At 34.0% G+C, this 19,669-nt stretch overlaps 3 protein-coding genes across 3 annotated transcripts; 2 read left to right on the top strand and 1 right to left on the bottom strand.

Moving 5' to 3' along the window:
• The first annotated feature begins 274 nt into the window (after nt 1-274).
• Nucleotides 275-4,253, top strand: LOC112011086 (3beta,22alpha-dihydroxysteroid 3-dehydrogenase). Its single transcript, XM_065774982.1, is given in 7 exon segments — nt 275-1,269; nt 2,621-2,759; nt 2,880-2,958; nt 3,362-3,468; nt 3,552-3,682; nt 3,882-3,895; nt 3,898-4,253. Coding segments are annotated over 7 exon segments (1,122 nt in total). The 5' UTR covers nt 275-712; the 3' UTR covers nt 3,993-4,253.
• Nucleotides 4,254-5,485: 1,232 nt separating this feature from the next.
• LOC112011097 (nuclear pore complex protein NUP88) lies at nt 5,486-19,020 on the bottom strand. Its single transcript, XM_024043492.2, is given in 10 exon segments — nt 5,486-5,980; nt 5,983-6,110; nt 7,212-7,461; nt 12,248-13,165; nt 13,643-13,859; nt 14,323-14,384; nt 15,099-15,243; nt 16,708-16,830; nt 17,123-17,274; nt 18,586-19,020. Coding segments are annotated over 10 exon segments (2,499 nt in total). The 5' UTR covers nt 18,874-19,020; the 3' UTR covers nt 5,486-5,764.
• LOC136067906 (3beta,22alpha-dihydroxysteroid 3-dehydrogenase-like) lies at nt 8,740-10,582 on the top strand. Its single transcript, XM_065774345.1, has 2 exons — nt 8,740-9,693; nt 10,396-10,582. The coding sequence occupies exons 1-2, from the start codon at nt 9,178-9,180 to the stop codon at nt 10,561-10,563; spliced, it is 684 nt and encodes a 227-aa protein (XP_065630417.1). The 5' UTR covers nt 8,740-9,177; the 3' UTR covers nt 10,564-10,582.
• Nucleotides 19,021-19,669: the final 649 nt, after the last annotated feature.

Raw genomic sequence — 19,669 nt, 5'->3', positions numbered from 1 at the left:
GCTAAAACAATTAATTTTTTTTTTCTTATAAAAATTTGTTATAAAAATTTGTTTCAAATAATTTTTAAATCAATACTATTAAAACATTTGGTAATATTTTTTTTAAAATAGCCAATTAATAAATATTTTAACGAAGGTTAATCCGGCTCAAAATTAATTACCACAACCACACAAGTATCCCATCAAACAGTCAAAACACACACAAATGAAAAAGTCTGCCTTTTGTTCCGGCATTAGAATTGCTCCATATAACATGAGAGTTGTGACATAAGTTATGCCTTTTGTTACGGCAATAGAACTGCGCCACACAAATTTAACCCTCTTAAACTGTACACACATTCACACTTGAACACCCCCCAATCTCTCATCTTTCCGACACACAAAAAAAGAATTCTCTCTTTCCCATTTCTTCCCCCAAAGTCTTATCCTCAGAGACACAAAGAGAAAAGAAAGTTTTTTTTTGGCCGAAAAGAAAGCTGTCAGATTCCAAAATATCCAGACATTAATTTCTTTCCTTACAACCTTCTCTTTTTCCCTTTAGATTCATAGATAACCCAGATACCCACCCGTGTGCTTCTTTCCTTTCCTCTCTTTCTCTCTCACCCATTAATGCTCTCTTATTGATAACTTCAACCCCTTCTTAAAAACACTTCCTATATATCCCACATGTGTTACCTACACCAATTTTCACTGTAAAAACTGAAATTTTTTCATGGCGGTCTTTCTGTACTCACTTCTCTTTGTGGTTTTCTCTACCACCCTTTTCTTCTTTCTTCGTTCCTCACGTTGCCGGAGGCTAAGATTGCCACCTGGGAATCTTGGGCTTCCCTTTATTGGTGAGACTCTGCAGCTTATTTCAGCTTACAAGACTGAGAACCCAGAACCCTTTATCGATGAGAGGGTGAACCGGTTCGGCCCCATATTCACAACCCATGTTTTTGGCGAACCAACAGTGTTCTCGGCTGACCCGGAAACGAACCGTTTCATTTTGCAAAACGAAGGGAAGCTTTTTGAGTGTAGCTACCCGGCCTCGATATCAAACTTGTTGGGGAGGCACTCTTTGTTGCTCATGAAAGGTGGTCTTCATAAGAGAATGCATTCTCTAACCATGAGCTTTGCTAACTCGTCCATTATTAGAGACCATCTTTTGGAAGATATAGACCGGTTGATCCGGCTCAATTTGGATTCTTGGTCCGGCCGGGTTTTTCTCATGGAGGAGGCTAAGAAGGTACGTACAAAGAAATGGGTTTTTAGCTTTTCATGTGATTAGTATTTTGGAAGTACTTTTTTTTTTTCCCCTTAAAAACCTGTTTTCAAAAGTGTTTTTTTTTTTTTTTTTTTTTTTGCCTAGGATTTGATTTGTTGAATTGTCACCATTGGATTATTAAAGGGCACACATGGTTAATGCTGGGCTTTTTTTTCAACACAAAGTGTTAAATGGGCTTTAAAGACACTGTAACGTGTAATCGGAAATGGCTATGAGCCTAGCCTAGTAATCTAGTATCTACTATTTCAATCTCAATTTTTCCAGGGAGCATCACAGTTGACAGGCCCACAAAAATATATTAAATAAAGGCTTGAATTTTTAAACCAAAAAAAAAGACTTGAATTCAATCCAAATGAAATGAGATTTGTTCAAGAATGTAAAAAGAAAAAGTTGGCCTTGTGCTCATCCTTTCAAATGCCGCATCACAGTTCGCATGTGATTCACATCAATGAGTACATGCAGTTCACATGTGATTCACATCAATGAGTACATGCTTACGTAAATTTAACAAAATATTTCAAAATTGTGAGTCTTTATGATAAGGAGATTCAGCCCGGTAGGAAAGAGATTTTTAGTATCATTGTTTACGTGTGAGTTAAGGTGTTGTGAAAATATATATTATGATGTTTAGGGCTTGTTTGATAGAATAGTTTGAGTAATGTTGTTTATATTTTTTTGAAATACGTGTAGATAAAAAAGTGTGTGAAAAAGTATGTAATGTTGTTTAAAAACTAAAAACATATTGCTAAGATGCTCTACCAAACGGGCCTTAAATACTGAAAACCATTGTTTAAATAATAATACCAAACACTCCCTAAATTTATAAAGACTTAGGGTTTGCCTAGTAAGAGATTTCTAGTAATGTTGTTTGTATTTTTTTGAAAATACGTGAGTAAAAAAATGTGTGAAAATATATATAATGTTTAAATACTGAAACTATTATTATTGTGAATTCTTTTGTTTACCCACCCATTATCATATTACTAAAACATAAAATACATCTAATCACATGTGATAAGTTTTAAGATAATATTTTATTAGATGGTGTAAAATATAAATTTTATACCTCATTCTTACCCATACCAAAGTTGGACTCATCGATAAATGATAAAATGATGTCAAACTTTTTTTGAGAAACAGGCCTAAGAGAAGAGACCAATTTAAACAAGAATTGTTGTGTATATAATATTAATCAATTCTAATAGAATTAGTTCCATTAATTCCTTGTACTCTTACCAATTTTTTAAGTTAAAAGACACAAAACTCTGCATAAGTTATTTTACTAATAATGCTATGATATGTTGGGTATGGTTAAAAATTGTGAAAAGATTTTTTTTTTTTTGGTCTTCTTAGCCTTGCTCATTTATATAACTGGTCTAATGGTCATGTTTATGGTATTTTGACAGGAGAGCACGACCAAATTAGAGCGAGGAAGAGTGAGACTGAGGCTCTTGAATGGAGCGATTATAAGTCTATGCCGTTCACTCAATGTGTAAGTACATTGTTTAATGAATCCCACAAACAATAAATAAAGATAGCAACAGTTTGATTTTAATTCGATGGTGGGGTGCCCTTTTTTAAATTTTATTTTTCCTGTTTATGATTTTTTTAGGTTGTCAATGAAACTCTGCGGGTCGCAAACATAATTAGTGGGATATTCAGGCGAGCAATGACAGACATCAATATAAAGGGTAAGGAAATCCCTATCATGATTTCTCATATTTTTTTGTCAAGCTAGTGCTGCGTGGTGGGCACAATTGTGTAACATGGGGGGAACTATCAAGCCCATGACTAAAAGTTAATATTAGGCTATTGGCTAAAGATGTCTTCAACTAGTGATAAGACATAAATCATCAATCAGTAATAAAGTTAATAATTGTGTGGGTTTTAGACTTCCAGACTTTCACTTAGCTCAACTCATAAATTTTTTATTGTTGAATAAGAGTTGGAATTCGAATCCTGCTTATACTAAAAACTAATTAGTGCCTTAGCCTATTGATAAGAAGTATTTATCATTGAGGAGGGTTGAAATTATATTGTATTATGGAATTAACTAGTAATGAGGGCCTTAAATATCAACTCATATCCAAGCAGGTTATACAATTCCTAAGGGATGGAAGGTTTTTGCATCATTTCGAGCTGTACATTTGGACCATGACCACTTCAAAGATGCTCGCACTTTTAATCCATGGAGGTGGCAGGTAACTCTCTCTACCTCTCTCCTCACTCACAACATGCATTTCTTGTTCGTGCTTATTGCTAATTGATCATCAAATTTGAATAGAGCAATTCCGGAGCAACAAGCACAGGGAATGTGTTTACGCCATTTGGAGGGGGGCCACGGTTGTGCCCTGGTTATGAACTTGCTAGAGTAATACTCTCTGTCTTCCTTCACCAACTTGTCACTCAATTCAGGTATATAGCACATACAATATCGATGTCCAAATTGTGCGTTAGATTGCCAATGACATTTTAAGTCAAATAGCGCATTTTCTGATGTTTACAATAGAAACGTAAGGGTTGGACCCTTGTCACCTTATAATGTATTTTTTTTATAAAAAGAATGTGCAATTAGGTTTTTTTTGGGTACTAATTTGGCCTAAATTGTTGGCAGTTGGGTTCCGGCTGAGATGATAAGTTGGTTTTCTTCCCGACAACCCGGACGCAGAAGCGGTACCCTATCAATGTGCAACGGCGGAATGTGACTAAGCTGTGTAAAGACTAAAAAGCCAAGACTTTCAAAAAATAAAAAGACTAAAAGCCAAGACATGTTAAGGAGAAACCCAAAAAAAAAAAAAAAAAAAAAATGAAGTCAATATATGTTCAAGACATTAGTACTAATAAAATCAAATTATTAGCTTAGTAGCATATATATATGTGATATATATATGTACATTATTTTTGTCCAAATGTTTAGAGCAGCGGTATCAATATATTGTTCTGTTTCACTTCCTTATCAGGTTGGGTTTGGTTGGATTTTTAAGAACGTGGGCCTTCTGTTATTTGAAAATTAAAAGCCGAGTTTAATCAAATTGATTTGTTAGTACAAAAAGTAATAAGATTCCAGCCCACGAAGCACTGAAGCCTGAAGGTAAGGAAAGAGGAACCCACAAGTGAGTGACAATATGGGCGGTGCTAGTTTATTTAAATCTTTAATGCTTCTTATAGTTGAATAAAATATTTAAAGTTCAAACTTAGACCATAAACTAATTGTTGTTAGTCTGTTAATAAAGAATAATTATTAAACAATTAATATGGAGCGTACACTATATACGTTAAAATTATATTGGATTTTAATTTTTTTTTTTTAAATGCTAGACATGGAACAGGGGAATTTTTTTTAAAAAAATTTGCAGACAACTTGTTGGAGCAAAATATATTAATCTTGTTGGTATTTTAAATGAGTTGAAATGAGTTATATTTGTGTCCAATGTATGTCTATTACATAGATAGAACTAAGTAAAACTACTTAATAATAATAAGTAATAACCCTTGTGTCATAAGTCATAACATTAACTAACACAAAATTACCATCTTTGCCATCAGATTAAGATATATAATTGATTTTTGATGTATGTGAGATTGGAACTTAGATCATTTGTTCCACACAATAACAATAAAGTCACTTTTGTTTTGAATTGCCTCAACAAAACACTGATATATGAACTAAATAATGACATTTACTTGGGTTTCATAGATAGCTTACTGTAGTAGCGGATACTATAAAGACAATTCAATATACAATAATGTATATTTAGAATGTACTTTAGAATGTATGTGTGTTACAAATAATGTAAGATTTAAAGATGTTAATTGGAAGCTGAAGTTTTAACATTTGAACCCAGATGCAGATCTATTAGCGGTGCCATATGTTCTTAGAAGGAAGTTGCATGTTGGTACTTTGTGCCAAGATTGTTGCAAAACATTGACTCCTTCCACCATTGACTCCAAAGTAAGCCAGAAAATTTTATAACAGGAAAGGATTAGATTATTATTATTAAAAAAATAAAAAAAAATTAAGGGGAAGAAGCGAAATTGAAACCCTTTTTTGATTTTCTCATTTATTATATTATTATTATTTTGGAGTTTAGTTTCGAGATGTTTTTTAAGATAATTACATGTTTATTATGGGTTTTCGAATGTCCAATAAATTTATTTAATTCATTGGTTTATGTGATCCAGAAAATAGGGAAAAAAAGGAAAAAGAACTCCTGTAAATTGTAAAATCATGAATTTTGTAATCATGTACTAAGGAATGTCATCAGTAACAATGCTCCTACACAAATCATCATATTCCAATCACGTTCTAGCAAGTTAGTAATAAGAGGAAATAACATTTCTCAGCAGTAAAGTCCGAAGACCAAGGAATTGACATTCTCTACGGACCACAAGTCCTATACTCAAAATCATCTGCTTCTAAAAACATACAGACATTATCGCTTGAGTTTGAAAGAACTTAATAAATTAGTCATTCAACTGTCGCGAAATTCTGCAATGCTAAGTGCAAAGCACCCCAGCACCATAGATCCAGAACTGGCTTTTATAATTGAAAAGCATGATCAAAAGGGTGGGGCAGGTTTCAGAATCTGCTGCTTCTTGGCTTTTCAATGCAGACTCAACAATCTTAACCCTCTTTGAATTCTCACTATTGACAAGTGAAAGTTTCTCCAGTGAGGATTTCAGCTGGGAGATATGGGCATCATGGGCAAGATCTTCTTCCCTGACAATTGCCTTTGTTGGTTCGATAGATTCCCCTTTGGAGATTGTGTGTGCCTTCTTAGCCTTGCAGCTAAAGCATCAATCGAAGAGTGCAAAGCATCCAATTCAACTCCTGAAAAGTGCTCTACATAGCAAAAAAATAAAAAAAGTATGTAAATGAACTGCTATCAAAATGCCAAATTATAATATAAAACTTGAAAAGAAAAGGGGGCCCAATAAATCAACCAAAATCATCCTTAGTTAGTAATCTATAAATATTATTTACACACACTCATATGTAAACATAAAATTAAAAATTGTAAATAATCATAGAAAAAGGATTTGATAGGAAGAAGCAGCATATGAATTCATATAAGTAACAATTTTGTGATTCGTCTCCCCTTAAAAAAAATTGTGACAACCCTAAATTTTTTTAGGCCCAACAAAATTAAACTTTGGTCCCTTTAACAATATATTAGGCCCTTTAAAACAAAAGAAAAAGCCTAAGAAAAATTTTATTTATCTAAAATTTGAAAGAGATGTAACTTGTAGCATTGATAATGAGATTGTCATTAACGATTTCAAAATATGAAAGCTCATAGAAGGAAATTGTAAACTTTATGTATTTGCTTTATATTTTTTGTTAATATATGAAGTTATCTTTTTATTAAATTTTGTATAATTTTAGTTTTTTAATTACCACCCGGAAAAAATTCCTGAAGCTACCATTGGATGTACTTGCGCCTTAATGTAATCCTTGAAGCCTTTTATTAAAAAGGCTCTGGCAGTGGCTTGAAGCAGTGCAATTTGAATATAAATTTTTATTTGAGATGTTTCCTTACTCTTGGTGGTGATTTCAAGCAACTTTAGGTGATGAAGCCTAGGGTTTCAGGTAGATTCTAAAAGGTGAAACCTAGGACTTGTCTTGTTCTTCTTTTCTGGTCATCTTATGTCAAAAGACAATCATAAATTAATTCTATCCTCTTTATATCATTCCAATTTTATTAGAATATTTCTATCTTCAATATATCCCCAAAATATTGGAATTATTATTTTTTTTTTCCCCAGGAAAATTTAAGAGCCTAAGTAATTGTTCCAGCAAGTAATGTGAATCATGATAGTTTGAATTATTATATAAGCAACAAAATTGAGCTACCACGCTAGGGAAATTCATATTTTTGAACTATTTCTTTCAAAGAATTTCATCCCAGTAATTATGATGGAAAAAAATAAAATATATCATTACCAAGCTCAGACTTGAATTCTCGCTCTGCCCTGGACAGTGGTTTTTTGTGAACACCAGGCAAGCTTCTCAACCGTTGCAAACGCTGCTCCAGAAAATTGTGCAGCCGGGTTGCACGATCAATCCTCTCCTCCAAATTTGATTGCTTATCCTCAACTTTCTGAAGCTTTCGTTGTGCACCGACTAAACGAGCATGCTGGTCATCAATTATCCTCTTCAACTGAGGTCCATGATGCTTGATCTCAAAGTGAACCTAGGAAAATGTGGTTTGGGGGGGGGGGGGGGGGGGGGGGGGGGGNATAATTCATTCATGAGAAATGAGAAGAAGGGTTTAATCTAGTTTTTTACTTCGCCTAGTAAAAGGTTAGATGCAATGCCACTGAACTATGATATTATCATGTGGTTTATTAGCTATACCACATTCATATTTAATGTTACATGCAACAAATATATGCATCCATAACATATAATAATAAATTCAATATGAACATATAATTGAATTTAATTAAAGAATATAAGAGCATTGGTAGTAGGTAATCTATAATAAGAAAAGATGACAAAATAGGTAACTAAACCCAAAAAAACACCCACATCATATTAGCTATTTGGCTCATACGATGAGTTTTATGAATAATGGCTCCTTATCATTCGGGAATGTTGTTCATTCCCTAAACCCATTGTTTTATTGATTTCATGTCTTGGCAATTGTGACAAAGTAAAATAAATGTTTTAAAAAGTAAGAAGAGTATTAAAAAAAGAAAAAGAAATGATATTTAAATAAAATTGAATTTAAAATAAAGAATCTGAAGAGGATGAAACGAAAAAGTAATTAATTAAAATAGGAAAAATAGATTTTTATCTTACCATTGAATAAAACATTGTTATCTATGCAAGTGTGATGAGTAAAAAGATAAAAAGAAAACCATGGTGACAGTGTATGGTGACAATGTTTTATTGGTTCTTTTAAAATAAAGAGAAATTTTAGTGAGATTGCCATTAATGCTCTAAAATAAGTATCCCAGTTTTATCAAAAAATTAATGGAAAAATTAATTGTTTCCCTACAATTATTGATTTAGGAAATATTTTTAGAAAATTTTAATGAAAAAAATTTCATTTAAAAAAAATATTTTTCATAAAAATAGTATAATTTTTTTAATTATATAAATGAGTTCTATTAATGAATTCTCTTAAGACAATTGTTAATAAATTATTTTAGAAATTTTTTTACATTACTTTTACGAGAAATATAAAAACCCGCTAAAACAATTAATTTTTTTTTTCTTATAAAAATTTGTTATAAAAATTTGTTTCAAATAATTTTTAAATCAATACTATTAAAACATTTGGTAATATTTTTTTTAAAATAGCCAATTAATAAATATTTTAACGAAGGTTAATCCGGCTCAAAATTAATTACCACAACCACACAAGTATCCCATCAAACAGTCAAAACACACACAAATGAAAAAGTCTGCCTTTTGTTCCGGCATTAGAATTGCTCCATATAACATGAGAGTTGTGACATAAGTTATGCCTTTTGTTACGGCAATAGAACTGCGCCACACAAATTTAACCCTCTTAAACTGTACACACATTCACACTTGAACACCCCCCAATCTCTCATCTTTCCGACACACAAAAAAAGAATTCTCTCTTTCCCATTTCTTCCCCCAAAGTCTTATCCTCAGAGACACAAAGAGAAAAGAAAGTTTTTTTTTGGCCGAAAAGAAAGCTGTCAGATTCCAAAATATCCAGACATTAATTTCTTTCCTTACAACCTTCTCTTTTTCCCTTTAGATTCATAGATAACCCAGATACCCACCCGTGTGCTTCTTTCCTTTCCTCTCTTTCTCTCTCACCCATTAATGCTCTCTTATTGATAACTTCAACCCCTTCTTAAAAACACTTCCTATATATCCCACATGTGTTACCTACACCAATTTTCACTGTAAAAACTGAAATTTTTTCATGGCGGTCTTTCTGTACTCACTTCTCTTTGTGGTTTTCTCTACCACCCTTTTCTTCTTTCTTCGTTCCTCACGTTGCCGGAGGCTAAGATTGCCACCTGGGAATCTTGGGCTTCCCTTTATTGGTGAGACTCTGCAGCTTATTTCAGCTTACAAGACTGAGAACCCAGAACCCTTTATCGATGAGAGGGTGAACCGGTTCGGCCCCATATTCACAACCCATGTTTTTGGCGAACCAACAGTGTTCTCGGCTGACCCGGAAACGAACCGTTTCATTTTGCAAAACGAAGGGAAGCTTTTTGAGTGTAGCTACCCGGCCTCGATATCAAACTTGTTGGGGAGGCACTCTTTGTTGCTCATGAAAGGTGGTCTTCATAAGAGAATGCATTCTCTAACCATGAGCTTTGCTAACTCGTCCATTATTAGAGACCATCTTTTGGAAGATATAGACCGGTTGATCCGGCTCAATTTGGATTCTTGGTCCGGCCGGGTTTTTCTCATGGAGGAGGCTAAGAAGGTACGTACAAAGAAATGGGTTTTTAGCTTTTCATGTGATTAGTATTTTGGAAGTACTTTTTTTTTTTCCCCTTAAAAACCTGTTTTCAAAAGTGTTTTTTTTTTTTTTTTTTTTTTGGGTGTGTAAAATAGTCGTGCCGACTTAAATTTGTAGTGGAATATTATTATAGGAAATTCCACCTTCATAATTCAAATCGGGTACAAGGTGCATATTATATTGTCTTCTTGACAAACAGGTGCATATTATAGAAATTATTGAGAGGACATTTTTCAGAGTTAATTTGTGTGTAAATGATGGGTTGTGTTATACACTTATACTACATGTTTAAACAATTGGAAGTGACTCAGATTCCATGTCTAGTGGGTGACAATACATACGTGCCAGTACTGCAAGTTATAGCATGTAAAAAGTTTACGGCTAAAGGTCACTCTTTAGGTCATCATATGCGCATCTCTAAAATAATATGTTCCTCTCTCTCTTTCTCTCTTTCTCTATTTCTTTCTAAGTGTGGTATGTTATGCTCTCGCTTTCACTTCTTCTTTGCTTTTCTTTTTTGTTTTTGTTGTTTATTATGGGTTTTAACTCTAAAAGAAGTGGAAGGGATATTCAAACTGGAGAGACTTTTTTTTTGCTTTAGTAGTTTATTTTTCAGGTTATATATATGATATACAAATAATATTTGTGTGTTTTATTTTAATGTAGATAACATTTGAGTTAACGGTGAAGCAATTGATGAGCTTTGATCCTGGTGAATGGACTGAGTCACTAAGGAAGGAGTATGTACTTGTAATTGAAGGCTTCTTCACTGTTGCTTTGCCTCTCTTCTCCGGCACCTACCGCAGAGCCATCAAAGTACTATGTTTCTCCTAATTATGTGACACCTATTTGTTTTTATTTTTTATTTATTTATAAAAACCCTTTATTTAGTTTTCGAGGAAATTGATGAAAGAAAAAAAAAGCAAAATTTTTCTTTTCCAATATTCTTATTCTCTTTACAAAAAAGACACACAGAATAAACAAAAGACATGGTGGATATTTGGTTTCAAAATATATGTAGTCACAAACAACAATGGCTAGATAACATCACTTTGAAAACATTATGTTTAAGAATTGTGTTATTGAAGTAGAAAAAATTACCAAGAAAATAACAGGATCACATAAATTTCCACTCACTTCACTCTGGCCCACTTGTATGAGAGAGAGAGAGAGAGTCTATGATTATTTTTGATGATTTATTCGATAATCCAAGTTTAAAACGCAACAAATCTCTTTTAACATTTTTCACTAGGATGTGACTAATGTGTCATAAGTCATACAAGTAAAAGTTAGGAATGGTCACAGTAAAAATGATGTTGTACTGCATATCACTTTTATCACTTCAATAAGTAGTAAGAAGAAGAAAAAAAAGATCAAATTTAAGTATACATGTGTTCTGGGGGGGGGTGTGTGGGGGGTGTTGAAGGACGTTGATTAAATGTCATTCTTAAATATTGTGCAGCATCTTCTTGCAAAATCAAGTTATTCCAGGTATGAACAATGCAAGACAAAGATGAACATTTATGAAATCATAAGTCTCAAGACTACGGAACTGCAAAATGTATGGTATTTTAAATATTGTAATTATACCCCTGATGCGGGAGATGCAAGAAAATTATTATTTAATATTATTTATGTGTGCAAGTCAATTGTATTTTTATGTTTTAGGTCCTAGTAGTTTATTGGGCTATTAGTATTTTAATTTGGGAAGCAAGGTTATTTTTGTAATAAGGCAATTAGAGTTTCCTAGCCAATTAGAACTAGGGTTTAGTAATCCTTTATAAGCAACCTATTGTACTCCTTGAGGATAATTGATATTTTGATGAATGAAAAAAATGGTCATTTGGTTTTTCCTTGGTTTGGTGCTGACTCCAGGTCTACCCTAAGTGCTGACTCCTAGTAGTTTCCTCGCTTGGTGCTAACTCCTAGGTCATATTTTTTATTTTTCCGTTATTTCAGTTTCGTTTTGATTGTCCTGCATCAACCCCTAAAGCCTCAACCATAGCTAGAAAGCACGGACAAAGGTATGACATGGTGACATGAGCAATTTTTGAAAAATTATAACACGACATGGCAGGTACAACACCCGAAATGAAGTGTTCATGCGTCCTAGAACCACAGTTACCAATGCAATGCCATCCTTAAAGAAGTCTTGCTAAAAAGTTGGACTGCTTTAGTGATTATTAATAACTGTTTTATTCATCTCCAAGAAGTGTTTAGTCTTAGCTGTAGCTCACCAAAGTTTTGGGACATTATAGTCACTGGGTAGTTCATAAACTAACAACCTTCAATTGATATTTTTTGCTTCATTAATGGAAAAATTCTTCTCCATGTTTTAAATGTAGAACCTCACAGAATACACAATAGTGGTTTAAAAATGAAGTAAGATCTTGAAACCTAATTATGCCCTAAGATCAAGATGAGGAACCAAATATTTTGATCAGTTCCTATTGTAAAGGTATCGGTTTGTCAGAGAAAAAAGTGGTAATTGCATGTTTTTTGGTTTGTAAGTTCTTACCTTATGGGCGTACTCCACATAATTCTCATGGAAAAGCTTGAAGTACTGATGAAGAGTTTGCCGACCTTCAATAGAGTCAGCAGCAACAGAACGTAGATTTGGTTGTGCTTGTGGAAGAAGAATAGCCTTAGGTCCAAGAAGGAGTTCTTTGCTTATAATATCTGGTATATCTCTCTCTTTCTGTTCTTGCAAACTAATGGACTTGTCCATATCAACATGCATAGGCAGCAAAAGGTTCCAAGTTTTCATTTCTAGCACAACACATTCTTGACAAACAGTAACTCCCACAATCCATGAATATCCAAAAGAATCCGATAAAGACACAAAACCACAGAGCGGAGACTGCACAGGGTTTTCTCCTTGACATGTACTTAGAATAGGATGCACTGAGGGTGTTCTCATGGTCTCATCCTTGCCTCTAGTCTGATTGGTAAATGGTAGAAAATGCAACACTATTGAATCTATCCCTCCCTCATGAAGGGAAAATAATCTTTCTGGCATAAGGGGATCAGCAAACAGCATGATAAGAGAACCACTATCTGTTTCCCTTGGCAGAGCTAAATCCACTATAGCCAGTCTCAACAGAGGGGGTGGATGGCCCAACCAAAAAGTATGGTCAAGTGGTTGATCAAGCTTCACAATAGGAAGTTCCCCTTCAATCGATTCACAAATCATAGCAAGACCAAGAACTTGGTCATTTGGATCAACACGAAGACGAGGTGGACTGTCAAGATTCCAAACTGGCTGGATTTCATCAGCCAGGGCATCTATTTGCAATTGCCCACCGCTCCAGGCAGTCACCAGAATTGAGTCTTTGCTAACTAAATTATAAAGAAAACTGACAGTACGGCCTTCACATTCAGCACCCCGAACTGCTAAATTTTCATCTCCACCATGACATACCTTCTGCAGAGGCCCCTATAAAATTACAATTATGAAACTCAGTTGGCTTCTTGGAAACATTGGAATAAACAAGGCCAAGTTTTAAAGTAGAACTCAATAAGATATCATTTCCTATGTCAGTTACTCATTTGTGCATGATTCAGCTATACTTGAATGAAAGCAAAACTTTAGACAGAACTCAGCACATTTAAAGTGAATGTGTGTAGACATAGATCCACTTGACCCATCTAAATTCTCAAAATTTTCCAATGTTAAAACAGAGCAATACTGAGTTCTAAGTCTGATGGCATCTCACATTTTAAATATTCATGCAACAAAAGAATGGGTGAAAAACTAGCCCACAAAAAAATTTCTAGAAAATTTTTCAAATCTTCCACTTCTGGGACCTATCCATTACGTACAGGTCCATGACATCTATCCCAAACCCTGTTTGGCATAAGTAATTAACAGATTTTGGAGCATCATGGAACATTGGCAGGAAAATATAGGTACCTGCAAGGAAATTGATGCATCAAATAGAGCATAAGGATGAGCTCTAAGCATGGACAGATCTCCCCCTTCTGCTTCTGGGTTTGCTAACTCAGGAAACGTTGCTTCCAACCAAGAGATTGCCAGATTAGAATTACTAACAGCTGTTGAATTGGCTGATTTCAGTCCAAATGTATGAGCATCACTGTATATCTCTAGTATAGATTCCCATTTGTAGAAACTGTTGCAAAATAAAGCATTTGATCAATACTCAGATTTATATATATATATATATATATATAGTCAGCCAGCAGGCAAACTGGAACAAATTTAGTGTATAAGCTTTCAAAAAAGCATCAGGTATCACAGTCTAATAGATAGCACCAAGGCACAAATATGCAAGGGGAATAAGTAATCTGCCACATAATTCCACGCAATATATAATATGAGCATAAATAGAGCAACCAATATAATAAAGAATTTTCAAATAAGGAAGCTCCTGGGTGGATCATAAAAGATGCCTCCAACTTTACTGTGTCTCACATAGTAATAGGCAAAATATAGCCCTCAATCTCAAGAATCTTAAATCTCTTAAATGTTTTAGTAAACATCCATAACTATCTCTAGAAAAAACTGTAAGCCTCACACATCTGACAAATATTAATAGAGAAAAAAGAAAACAAAAACCATAAGGAATCATGTACCTCCCAAATGGAACAACTGGGCAGAGGATGTAAAGTGAACCATCAGTGTATAACACAAAAACCTGCGCATGGCGTAAAAGTGATAACCAATTAAATTAGTAGTTACAAATTAAAACACTACTCTTTATAACTAAGCACAAGGAACTAGCAACATAACAAAAGATGAGCAGGCTACACAACCTTAAACAAGATCAGTTAAAGGAAGATTGTAAGAATAGTTCAAATCAAAACATACAAAGTCAAGAACAACAGGCAACACATTTGAACATGACATGTGATCATTGATCTCAAGAAAGCATTAGCTGAAACAAAAGACAAACAGATGATTTAGTTAAGCAGGAATATCAATTGCAATCTATGTCAAGAAACAATTTCAAGTAAACTACAGGTGGAATCCAAAGTGTTTTCGGTGACATGGACAAAAAAAAAAAGTTGTACCCGGTGGAGAAAGCTCCTGCTTTATGGGGGTTCTGGGAGAGGTGATCAAGTGAATGGTAGGCAGCCTTATCCCCAAATTTATTTGGAAAGGCTGATTCCCTGACTCGAACCTACGGCCTTTTGTATTGGGTGAACCATAATGCAAATGAACTCATACATTAAAGTATTAAACATAGAGAATAAGACAAATCGAGGCAAAGGGAGCACCAATGTACTATTAGCATCAGTGACATCTCTTTCTTTATTTTCCCCCCTTTCTTTGAGAGAGGGTGGAGATTTATGCATTACGAAGAATATATGAAGAATCAAATGTCATTATGAGTTTCAACTGAACTTACGCTAAACCTGTCCCATAAGTGGTCACCCCCAAAAGAAAAATCAACAGGACAGATTGATGTGACATTCCTGGATCTACCGGGTTCAACAGGCTGTAGATAATATTCTTGCTCTGGTAGCAGCAGATCTGACGACAAATCAAAAAGTCTAAAAGAAAATGAAAAAAAAAAAAAAAGTAAATACAATATAAGTCTCAATTGCAGATCTGACGACAAATCAAAAAGTCTAAAAGAAAATGAAAAAAAAAAAAAAAGTAAATACAATATAAGTCTCAATCAAACCCAGAGATAATTGTTTTTAAAAGGATTGGTCTTAATAAAACAATGCCATGTTTATCAAAAGTATGTGCAAGGTGAGAAAGCCACAAGTATAAGCTGACATAAACAAAAGTAATATATGACCAAAACCTGTTTTGGAAACTCCCATAATGGTATAAACTTATACACCCTATAAAAGATAAATTATACCAATTGATTTAAGAGTAACAATGTAAAGCAAGATTAAAAGATATGAAACAGGCCTTAGTCATCCAAATAAATCCCATATCGACCAAAAGATAAGCAAACCCACTTTGAACCATGAATACAATTACTTCTTCTGATCATGGCTATCATTTATAATTTTCAATACAATAACCAATTTTTACAATATCTCCAACTATTAACTATAGTTCATATGCCAGATTATTATACGACATTATTTGTTTAACTTTATATAAATTTTTACAGTATATACAATTATTGACCTCACAATATGTAGTCTAATTTTGAAATTTGGCGAGACGCTATAAAATCTAAAGCCTTTTGATTATGTGGACTAAAGAGTGCACATGGAAAGTTTAGTAAAAGTAGAAACTTAGATGAAGCAGCGGTAAGACTCGATGGTCAAGAGTTACAAAAAAGCAAGACCTTTCGATATCTTGGATCAATAATCTATAAAGATGGAGAGATTGAAGAGGATGTGAATCATAGGATAAGAGCAGCGTTGATGAAATGGAGAAGTGCATCAAGAGTATTGTATAATCGTAGAATACCTATTAAGTTAAAGAGAAAATTTTATAAGACCGCTATAAGACTAGCTATACTCGATGGTACTAAATGTTGGGCTAATAAGAAGCAATATATTTGTAAATGAGTGTAGCTAAAACGAGAATGTTAAGATGGATAAATGAAAATACATTGAAAGATTGTATTTGAAATGAGGAAATCTGCTTAAAGATAGGGGTGGCCTCTACTAATAAAAAGATGAGGGAAAGTTGCTTGTAATGTTTAGTCATGTGCAAAGGACAGCGATTAAAATTCACTAGTAAGAGATAGTGAGTTGATTCAAGTGAAGGGAACGAAAAAGGTAGAGGGAGACCAAAAATAACATTAGTAAGAAGTAGTTAAAATGGACGTATCAATTTAGTAAGTCAACAGACTCTATGATTTCGGATAGAATATAATGACAAAAAAGAATACATGTGGCCGACCCAAATTAATCTTGTTGATAATCCATAACCGACCCAAAAAATTTGGGACTATGGCTTTGTTATTGTTGTAACATGCATGCCGATGCCTATGCTAGAATGTGAGTCATCATAAATATTTAAAAAATAATAATAAATAATACCTGAAAACTGTATCTGAAGAAAGAATTCCGATATGGGTGTCACTATATGGGTGCCATGAAACTTGTAGCATACGTACGGCATTGGAGCCATTGGAATAGAGTTGTGAACCAACAGTAACAGTCCTGTAGATTAGTTAGCAACAAAAAGGTACAATAAGAAACTTTAAGACGAAAAAATTATTTAAAAAAAAAATAGTAATAGTTCTATAATATCCTAGAACACAGAATATATCACACCAATGTGCACATTGTATGAAGTTAACTTTTCCTATTAGAATACGATTCCCCACACAATATTTCAAAATACAATCTAGGTGCCGGTGTAAGTCACAATTCATTTCACTAAGTGTTGCTTCCAGAAACAACCCAAACACATATGCATAAGAGAAAACAAATGCCAACATATTTCTAGTACCTGCAAATTATGGCATTCTCTTCAGTAGAATTACGCCCATAAAGGTACATGACGCATAAACCATCTGAACCAGCAAGTAATATCGCAGATCCATTCCTATTGATGGAGATTTTATGAACCACAAAGTTGAGCTGCACATCTGCTTGCAATACCTATTAAATTACTGATATTATCAACAAAGCACTGCAAGCTAAATGCAAAAAAAGAATCAACATAGGTATCCAAGCATGTGAGGAAAAAATACTGGGTATTTAAAAAAGACACCTCACCAAGAATTTTCACAGCCACTGCGCTTAGCTTAAACAATTGTTCCAAACCAACAATACTGTTCAACTCAACTCTTTAAGACTTTATCCTAAGTTACCTGCCACTCAGGTTGGGCTGCATGAATTCTACATCACTACTCCACTCTATGTCAAGTCATGATTGCATGAAATCAGATACATCATTCCCTATAGTTTATGCATATTGAACAAGATGGAACTATCTATTATATTTAGTCTTCTATGCTTCTATGTGCTCAGCTACTTGGTTGTCACCCCTCCACCCCCCTTTCTTTTTCTTTTGCAGAATTCAATACTTTCAGCATCTTACAGAAACCAAAAATGGGAGTACTTATATTAAAAATGAAAAACAAAACAAGAACACATATTTCATTCCACTACCTCGTAATGGTGCAATTATTTGCCACCCCAACAATTGCTTTACCCTACTCTGTTGCACCGTCCCTCTTACGTCTTGTTTTAATGGCACTAATATTGCTAATTCCATACCTTGACTTCCTAGGATTATTCTATACCAAAAAGCCTGCTTAGCCCCACAATGATCTCATAAAATTTTAGCTTCAATAAAAAAAATGGAAGTTACAATGATAGTCCATTCATATGATCACGCAACAATCAATATTTACTAGACTTTTAGCTAAAAATCAACGAAAACGTGTTCAATTCTTCAACAAGTTTCATAATCCCCCGCACTATACCATACCATAGTGAGTAAGCATTCTCGCAATTAAATTCCTCACCACAATAAATTCCATAATATAATGAAGATTCCACAATAAGTTTCATTAAATGAGCACAATTTTTTATATCTATTTTTTTTTTCTTTTCTTTTCTTTTTAAGATGATTCTTTGCTACAATATACAATACCATAACGGTGTGAATTGTTTTCAATTCTAAACAATTCAACTGATGTGATGTGTTTCCATTCCTCATCACATAAAAACTTACGAGAGTATTGTCAACAGCTGCCGAGTTCAAGCCCTGAAACTCCACATTTGATTGCTGTAAAAAAGTCTTTAAAATAACTTTAACTTCAAATTTCCGATGCATTAAGATTTTCCACACTTTCTAGTTTCTCTAATCTAAACTCACAAATAGCTCCATTATGCTGAAAAGATTAAAACGAAAAACAAAAATATTTTGAAAATTAATGAGAGAGAGAGAGAGAGAGAGAGGACCTTAGAGGGAGAGGAGGCGAGGACGGAGGTAGGTTGGGGTTCGCCGAGTCGAATAGAGATGCGATGGAGGCAGTGTTTGTTGGAGTCCCAGAAGTAGAGCCTGGTGGCTCCGTCCCAGGCCAAAAGGTTTCGCGGCGATGACGTGGCGGAGGTGGAAGCGTGGTCTTCGGTGGTGTTGGTGGAGAAGATTGGGTGGTTCTGAAGGGGAACCCATTCCACTTCTTCTTTGGGCGTGACGGAACGCCTTTGTGTTAAATTCGGATCCTGTAAGTCGAAGTTGAACCTCATTTTTTGTTTGTTTTAATTTGCTTTTACTCTCTCTCGGTTTTTCTTCTCAGCTGTGCTGTGAGAGAGTGAGACCGCGGGGAGCCCTGGATGAGCTTTTTTGTGTTCAAAGAAAGAAAAAGGTAGAGCGTAGAAGAAAGAGAATGAGTTTGCAGGAAACGACGCCGTTGCTTTTTCTACAAACAAATTAATTTTGGAAAAGCCGGGAATAGAACTTTTAGCATATTATATACGACTTGCCGTTTTCCGATCTTTTAGAAGACCTTGCAAAAAGGGACTCGGATCGGATAGTCCACCCAACTCCGAAGGAAAACCATGGGGAGTATTTTATTTTTTTTTATTTTTTTATGTTGCAAAAAAGACAAATACAATATTATCGAGGTTAAAATGGTGACACGTGTTTACTTTTGGACATGTGTTACTATTCAATTAGATCCAATGCACTACATCTAAACTAAGTCTACGCCAATCTACCCAACTCATTTTCAATTCACATTTGTATCTAGGAACCTCTCTCTCTCTCTCTCTCTCTCTCTCTCTCTTTTTCAATTCACATTTGTATCTAGGAACCTCTCTCTCTCTCTCTCTCTCTCTCTCTCTCTCTCTCTATATATATATATATATAAACCTATTATTTAAGTTAACTAAAATTTATATAAAATCACTTTTGGTATACAAAAAATAAAATTACATCATGAATAGAGAATAAAATTTACTATGATGAAATAACTATACTATTATAAGTTTGGTTGTAAAATTTTAATAAAACCTTGTATTTATATATTTTACCTTTTTTTAA

This window comes from Quercus suber, unplaced genomic scaffold, assembly GCF_002906115.3.
Source record: "Quercus suber isolate HL8 unplaced genomic scaffold, Cork oak 2.0 scaffold_7, whole genome shotgun sequence".
Taxonomy (NCBI): domain Eukaryota; kingdom Viridiplantae; phylum Streptophyta; class Magnoliopsida; order Fagales; family Fagaceae; genus Quercus; species Quercus suber.
This window is presented reverse-complemented; position numbering and strand designations above follow the sequence as displayed.